The sequence below is a fragment of the Ambystoma mexicanum genome, chromosome 1q (genome assembly GCF_040938575.1).
Source record: "Ambystoma mexicanum isolate Mex_15411 chromosome 1q, UKY_AmexF1_1, whole genome shotgun sequence".
NCBI lineage: Eukaryota > Metazoa > Chordata > Amphibia > Caudata > Ambystomatidae > Ambystoma > Ambystoma mexicanum.
In genome coordinates, this window is record NC_090922.1 from 488808919 (window position 1) to 488817965 (window position 9047).

At 39.7% G+C, this 9047-nt stretch overlaps 1 protein-coding gene across 1 annotated transcript in view; it reads left to right on the plus strand.

The window, feature by feature from the left end:
• The window catches only part of LOC138556906 (phospholipase A2 inhibitor gamma subunit B-like), a 287753-nt gene extending 279822 nt beyond the window's left edge, over nucleotides 1-7931 (plus strand). The window contains exons 3-4 of the mRNA XM_069642626.1: nucleotides 7377-7526; nucleotides 7744-7931. Coding sequence (XP_069498727.1) covers nucleotides 7377-7526; nucleotides 7744-7931 — 338 coding nt within the window. The remainder of the gene's footprint in view (nucleotides 1-7376; nucleotides 7527-7743) is intronic.
• Nucleotides 7932-9047: the final 1116 nt, after the last annotated feature.

The window sequence follows — 9047 nt, forward strand, 5'->3', positions numbered from 1 at the left end:
GCTATTGCCCCCAACAGCCTTGTTTCAGTGTTATTCATATAAAGTAAATAAAAATAATTCACTGGTATGTAACGAATATGCTTTCTTCTTAACCTTTGGAAATCAGGATTTAGTCAATTAGTACTTCATATGAGTTCCTAACAGAGGATTCTATTTCTCTTATTTTTATTCATAGAATGTTTCGATATAATGCTGTTTTTAACCATATCTGGGAGATTGTAGACACACTATACAAGGTACTTTTTGTTAAAACTTAGACACTACTTTTGGCACCGTATAGCCTCTAAAGATACAACCTACTTCCTTAATTTTATTAATTTTGTATATTTTTTATTTGCATCTCCGGATTTGATCCCTGGAGATTTGTTGTCTCCCATACTTTTTTGACACATAGAATCAGGTACTTCAATTGATAACAGCATATCTATTTGAATGGCTTAATTTGTTATCATGAGAATCCGCTTTTGAGATTTGTATGTTAATTATTTTCTCAACTGATCATTTACATGTTTTCTGAGTTTTAAAGTTGTTGTGTCTTCAATGTATTTTTGAAGCAAACCTAAAGTTAGTCTCTCAACAAACAACCATTTGTTAAAAGGGCTTGGATTGCTAGTATAATATTGCATTTATTATTCTGTAAATCATAGGAACTTCTAAAATTGTGCTTTTTCTATATTATAAATACATAATTACTGATAGAGGGAAATGGGTCCCGAAACGCACTGAGTGAATAAACCAGAACATATTCTGAACTAGCCTGGACTTTGATAACTACTTTTGAATTTTCTTGCACTTGAATTTATACGTGATTCTTTTTTCATTCTTAATGTACACTTAGACTGGTCCCTTAATTAGTTTACCACTGGCTCTTTCCAGTCTTAAGATGTGCAGGGGACAAAGGTGTCCCTTAATTGGTATCCCATCTTTTTCTTTATATACGTGGCACTGTCTGAAAAGTCTGCAATGACGTCAGACGTTCGTGAACATTGGTGAACACAAAAACAAACACAAAAACTGTGGAAAAAATTGCAAAATGTGTGTAGAAGCGTACAAAATTATGCTATAATGGGGAATGGAAGAGTTTTAAGGTGAAACTTTCTAAATTGGAGAAAATGTTTGCTATGTTGGGGTAAGTATGATATTAGTAAGCTGTAGCAAATTAGGGTGCACTGGTACAAACCCATGAAATTCACTGAAAAAACATTGTTAAAGGGACATTATGGTTAAGTTGCACTAATAAAAACCCATGAAATTCAATGAAAAATCTTTGGAATTTTTTCCACTGTTTTTGTGTTCGCCAATGTTCGTGAACATCTGACGTCATTGCAGAATTTTCCGACAGTGCCATGCGACCACGCGGTCACACACGGCATGATGATGTGTCTGTGAATGCGTCCGCCCTTCGCTAATGGGTCCGTGTGGGTTCGTGCTTCGTGAACAGTTCAGAACTGCATTTTGTGCTGGTCCTCGGACTTTGAAGCTCAAAATGTACCCTTGCACATCTCCTACACCTATTCTTACTCAGTATACATTAACAATCTAGCACACAGCACATACGTGGAACAAAACTTCTATTTATCTTAAAAATGGCATCAGCTATTGCCATCCCTCCTCCCCATTACGTCCATGCTAATGGACGTAATGGACAATTGTATACTAGAGAAAAAGAAAAAACACAGAAATACATTTCTGTCCAAAATACCTCTCTCTAGTATACAATAAACACCATAATCCATTGCCGTTTATAACTATCCACAGTCTCTGCATTCCCCTGTATAGCCCATGCCTTATTAGAAAACCCGAATTGCACATCCACACCATCACACAAAACAGCCCTTCTGCTCTTTTACTGTTATGTTTGTGACACTCCCTCATTGCCTGCTTTAAACCATTCACACATATATCCACAAGTCACTTAAAAAACTCTGCATATAGCCTATCAACATACTAAACTTCCACCCACCAATTTCCACTTAACAATATTCAACAAATCATTAGCATCTACATTTCCCATACGTATACCAAAAAAATTATACATAGTGCTTCTATATATGCACATATGCATTGTGCACTTACAGAAGTGAATGAATAAAAGAGTCAGTATGGATAGACAAGTGTTCATGGGAGCCCAGGAGGGAAGTGCCAAAGGATCCCAAGGTGGGAGGCCACTAGCTAACTGCTGGGGAAGAGGAGTACGAAGGATTGGGTGCATCTTAACCATAACATCCCTTTAACCAAGTTTTTTCTGTCAATTGAATAGATTTCTATACGTGAACATGTTTCATAATATTACATCACTGCATATAAATTATTAATAAATCTTCTTTTAACATATATGAGATAACTATAAACCTTCTTTAAAAAACATATTTTTTGCAACACATACATATGTGAGTCGTTATCAGCAGCACATATCCCAATAGGCAAATCCGAGTAGACATGTGTCCTTGCCGAAGCCCAGGCTCTTTCCCACGGCAGAAAAGTTATATCACTATTTTTTGTACTTATATTTCAACAATTTCAAAAAAGTAAAACACAGGACAGATTTCCAAAAGCATTTTTTCAGGTCCTTGCTGATGCTCCTTGCACAACTTTGTTACAATCCAATCCAGCACTCAGGGCTTTAGCCGCAACAGATTTTTTTTTCCATTTAAACCTACACCTTCAGCCATGCTGCATGCCCGCAACTTTGCTGCAATCCCATCCCTCACTTCGGGCTGCAGTCGCAAGTTGATTTTATTTTCCTATTTAAACATACAGATTCAGTCATGCCGCATGCCCCAATAATTAAATCAAAGTAGGCATCCGTCTTTGCCGAGGGCCAGGCCCGCTGTCCATGCACCAAACCTATATCACTATTTTTTGTACCACTGCCCATGGGAGAAAAGTTATATCACAATTTTTTGTAATTGCATTTCTACACTTTCAAAAAAATAAAACAAAGGACAGATTTGCAAAAGCATCCTTTCAGGTCCTTGCAGATGCTCCTCACGCAGGTTTTCTGCAATCCCGTACAGCACTCCAGTCTGCAGCTGCAATCAGAATTCTCTTTCCCATTTCAACCTAGAGTCTCAGCCATGCCACATGCCCCAATAAGTAACTTAGAGTAGGCATTTGTCCTTGCAGAGGGCCAGGCCCATTTTCCATGCACCAAACCTATATCACTATTTTACGTGCTTAAATTTGGACACTTTGGAAAATTAAAACACAAAACACATTTGCAAAACCACTCAGGAACTTGGTGATGCTCCTCGCGCAGGTTTGTTATTCAGTACAGCACTTCAGGCTGTAACTGCAAGCAAAATATGTCTTCCCATTCAAAGCTAGGGTTCGGCCACGGTGCATGCCCCAATAATCAAATCAGAGTACACACTCATCAAGTAATTGCAGGGCAGTAGAATGGGTAGATCAATGCGCTTAATCTAATACTTTAAACAGGTTAGCCTGCTGCTGGTCACAGGGTTCTTTTGTGAAGGTTCCCTTCCTTCTTCAAGTTTTAGGTTTCGAATAGGGAAGTGATCCCTGTTCACCTCAGCACTGTTTTTATTCAATCAGAATTCAGCCAACACATAATTTGACTCTGTAGAGAATCCCTGAAGACATATAGATTGTGGGCCAGCCATTGCTGGGAGGTTGTGGTGATGAGTTCAGCATCCAATCCCAATATCTTGTCTCACTATGGTCCCAAATAAGGGTGGGTAATGATTTCAAGGGGTGGCCTGGTGACCACGTGGGCACCTGGTTCGGTGTGCTTGATATTTATCAGCTGATTAGCATTGTCTCGGAGTATCTGCACTGATAGTCGCTGCATTCTTTTGATGAAATCCTGTGCAACACATGGGCAGAATTTATTTTCCCATCCAAACCTATCCCGATTTTCTAAAACCTCATCACGTAGCCAGTCCTTGGTGGCCATGCCCACTTTAACTCCATTGCCACTCTGTTGTGGTCATGGCCAATAGCCAGATTGTTAGAGGGCCACAGGCCATGACTCAGACAATCTGGCTACTGTCCATGGCCATCGGCTATACCTCAGTCACCAATGCTATATCACTATTCTTTGCACCTACATTATGACACTTTTCAAAAAAATAAGACACAGACACATTTACAAAACAATGCTTTGAAATCCTTGGCAATGCTCCTTGCACAACTTTGCAAATCCACCCATGTTTTATTTTTTGTAAAGTGTCAAAATGTACGTACATAAAATAGTCATATAACTTAGCTCCCAGTTGACAAAATCCATTCAGATTTTGCAGAAAAATTCAAGGATGACTCTATAATACAAAATTGCACCAAACTTTGCAAAACGATTTAAGACCCAGATTTGAATGTATTTGTAAACCTTTGTGCAGATTCGTGAAATGGCACCAAATGTATAACCCGTTCAAATATTTTAGGACCCCCCTCTAATTTTGTTCACTCTTGGCAAAACAGCACCAAACTTTGTAGAACCATTCAAGGTCACGTCTAAGATATCACACATTTTCATACAGTTTTCACCAACACTTTGGATGCACCCGAACATCTAACATGTTTGCGAATATCACAGAGCTGTCCCCGGACTGTTCGCAGACATCGGAGATGAAAAACCACCTGTTGTTTGGCTTTTTATGGCTATAGCCCATCCCATCCTCATCACTCCTCACCAGAGATTGGTTCCTTAGTTTGACAAGTGCAATGTTGTTTTTTCTAATATATTTTTACCGCAATGTTCACGGACAACGGGCGCTGTCCGATAATCCAACATGGCGGGCCTTTCCTAAAAATATGACACACCTCACGTTTTTCACCATCCAATCAGTGGGCATGTCCGATGCCACAGACACCACGCCGTCCTCTGTGCCAATCGGAGGCCCGTCCGCAAACTGAACAGGGAAGTGAGTCTGCGGACCGAACCCAGATATCACAAATCTGTTTTACCTACTTTTTGGCCATTCGAAAAATAAATACTGGACGGATTTATGCCAAATGTACAAAAGCATGCTTTTGGGAGCAAGCTACCACTCCTGGTGCAAATTTGGTGAAACTCGGTCCAGTGGTTTGGGCTGTTGGCATGAGAACAATTCTTTTTCCATTGCGTCTACGGGAAAAAGCACACATTTTGGGACCCCCCTATAATTTGCTAACCCCCCTGCACAAAACCTCACCATACTGCGCAAGATCAAACTGACTGGGCCATATACCTTTATTTGCAAAGTTTCATGAGGATTCGTTCATGGGGGGCAAAGTTATAAACCTCCCAAAAAGAGCTCTTCCTATGGGTTGAGCAACCTAAGCATAACTACAGGGAAGCTACCGCTGTCCGTGTAAAATATATATATTATTTCTAGGCAACTATCATGGTTTAGTTAAATGGGCTCAGGCCCATTCAAAGTACATCTACGCCTGCTTAGGAATGCAGGTTTTGTCACATTAAAGTAAAGCTGTCATGCTGGAAGATAGTGTAATAGGGCAGGTAAATATGTAGGTAACACCTACTGCACCTTCTCAGATGAGCATGCAAGCACTGCTTCCTATCCCTGTTCCGCGCCAGTACTGTCCAGTGAGAAACAATACCAGATGAGACAGCCTTACCCGCCCATGAGTATAGGGGAGAAAGACGAGGCAAACTAAGATAGACTCCAAGAAACAATTCCTTAAACAATCAATCCATACACTTCTGCTAGAAAGAAGTAGTTTAGTAGGGATCATAGTTAAATAATAAGAAAGCACAAGTAGTGTGCTGTATATCAAACAGCAGGGAGGAGGATTTCGTATAGGTAGGATAGATGCTGAATACACTGACAGGGAATTCGGTGTATCGCAGATATATAAAACAAATGTAAACATCAACAGATGCACATTTAGGTTCCCAACTTGGAGGTGATAGGAACGCACAAGTACAGTCATTTTCTTAGTATAATAGCCAGAGCAGTGTTAGAAATGAAGTTAGCAAGGCCTCAAATGAGATGCTGAATTAAAAAAAAACACATTGTTTTAGGAGCTGTGAAGCTGCCCCAGACAGCAGTTGTAGCACATGCCAAGATCGAGCACAGAAGGGAGTACTGGGAGTGCAGAACGCAGAGATGAGATGACAGTTCCCAGGAGACGATGCCGTAGCCTTGCAAGTTAATCAAATTAATAGGACCACAAACATCCACTGATGCCCAGGTGCATGAGAATAGCGTGCCAAAAACTCCATAGAGAATAGGTGAAGGGTGTCCCAAGAGGACACAAGAAATATACCATTCATGTAAGAATGAGCAAAAAACTCAATAAATAATACGAAAACCATTTTCCAACATGGTCCCCTAACACGTGATCCACACAAGAAGAACTCTAACTATTCAGTAGAAGCCAAGTACAGATACGACACCTGCATGACTCCCTTGAAACACTTGTGAATAGGCACATTATGAATGCCACATCATATCATATCATATCCCTAGCACACACACAGACATGAGACAGTACACAGGGCCACATACAAGGAAAGAAGACCTGACAATGATGAGAGTACTTTTAATAGGAATCATTGCAGACCACAGACTTCTTGCTCCCCACCATATGTCTGCACTATATCTTGATGCCTTGCCAAAGTCTCCAAGTCTGAGTGCAGGTGGAGCCATCAGATATGTTTAAACCAATCACAGAACTAACCCCTATGTATTCTTTATGTAGCTTGGGATACTAACCAATTGAAAACACTCATAGGTTTTGTTGTTGATATTGTTGTGTAACGTCATGGATGGCGTATTTTTTATATAAAAACTGCTCACACCTATTGTAACACGAGAGCTTTTTTATGCTGTCTCTGCCGCTTATTCGGTGTGTTGAATAAAGCTGTGTTTTACTGTGCACTTTGAGTACTCCATTATTGAGAATTGCTTTTTATACTATCGGAGTAATTTGGGACCTCTCCATCAATATGTCTGATCTTCTGAAAAGCAAACTTGTTGTCTCATTAAAAGGCTGTCTGCCTTTATGATGAACGTTACTACTGTCCCTTCTACCACCAGTATTTGACCTCAAGAAGTAGTATTGTGGTGATAATATCAGCTGAAAAGCCAGAAGACCTATTTAGTAATTACACTAATTGGACACAGGTTTATGTTGTTTGATCTGGTTAAATCACCTAATCTCCATTCACTTCTGTCACACGGACAGTGCAGCACTACCCACTCTTCAACAAACAAAAATCCCTAGTAGGGGCTGCAACTTTTACACCTGAGGAAACCAAAATAATAAAAACATTTTTTTCTTTATACCATACAGAAATGCTTTTCAGAATACAAGAAAAATAACTATTATGTTTGTGAGTTCTTGTTCCACGGGTGATTGGGTCACCAAATATACTTTCTAACAGCTATTTGGCTTTCTCCTCTATATAGGTGGATCATTAAAAAAGCAATTACAAAGATCCTGTGGAGTCTATACCGATAACTGCAACAAGATTGAAAGCTTTACTGGCCAATCCCTTGAAATAAGAGGCAACTCTACTTGCTGTACTACTGACAACTGCCAACCTGCCATGCCCACAGGTATGTAGAAACATACATAGTCCATAAAACGTGAGTGGGCACTGACGCCTTCCACAAGGATTATTACCTAATCATGTTTACACCATGGGCAATGTGCAGGAAGCTCCTATCCAAGTGGTGAACTACTTTGACACTGGTGTGTCAAATGATCACAAATAGCCCCCACATGTCAAGAGATTTGATTTGCAATCCATAAACTGATACTTCCCGAGCGTAGATGTGAATATTCAGTTTGTGAATGTTCCTCATGTGCCTCATGTTTTCATGCTGCATTTTGCCAAAGACATGAATGTGGACCTGACCCTTTCTCAAAGACAAACCGTGTGCTGCTCTGAAAATCACAAAAGACGTTTTTACGAGTTTCTGAACATGGAAAATGTTTTTAAAAAACTATTATCATCTTGAGAATCGATAAGCTTGGGGTTGAATTTACAATCCAAAATGGTGTTCTAGATGTTGTGTTATATTTATTTATTCACGATTATAACCAACACACTCTAGATGGAAATATACCTCAAGCAAATGTTGGCGCTACTGTAACCCTCCCAGGCAATTACCGGTGAGACCTAACATAGTGACAACTCTTGCCTCCTAAATTCACCAATGAAGACCTCTAATGGGGATGTGTTTGCAGATTGTTATGGCTAATGTTCTGTGGCATACTATGGTTGTCTTTCTTTTACCATGACTACTTGCCACACTAATGAGGATGTTTGTAGTTGGTTATATTAAAATATATATAGGGTGGAAGATTACCAAGCCTGGCACACTAAAAATGTCAGACCCAATTCAATCACTCTGTTGTACACAGAAGGCCTCAATACAAACAGCAAATTAAGAGTTTAAGGTCTGGAGATCCATAAGTCCTTTGGTCCTGTGTTAATTGAAATTAACCTTATCTCTCTACCCCAATTTAATTTAAAATCAACAAGTGATAGGAGTTTTTTCAATCAGCCTCCTAGGATCTGTAATGCTCTTCAATAAGCGATTTGCCTTTTCCAAAACCTTCCTACATTTAGAAACTGTTTGAAAATATTTCTCTTTCCATGATCCTTCTCTTCGGGTGTCTATTTCACCCTGATATTTTGCACCTAGCTGCAATTACGTTTCTGCCTGGTATTTGATCTCTACAACATTTACCAACATGTAAATCAAATCAAATCCCCCGAGAACCTATTCTCCCTCAAAATGTGTGCAGTGGACATGAAATCTTCAGCAGCTAAATAGAATCCAACTTTCTAATTAAAATAATTCTTAAAGCTGACACCTAAAATGGTAAAACACTGTACGAAGCCATCCTGCCACCAACCACCCTCACTTTGCTGCAACATCTACAAAAAACAGACAATTTGGTATTGACATAATCAAAACTGACTGATGCAACATTGACATCACCAAGTCAGTCAGCCCCCTAGTCGACGCCCACAACATCCCCACCTGACACACTTCCAAACCAGCCACCATCAATTCCCTCCACAAAACCCTCACATGCCTCAAGACCGCCCTTATGATAAAGATGTA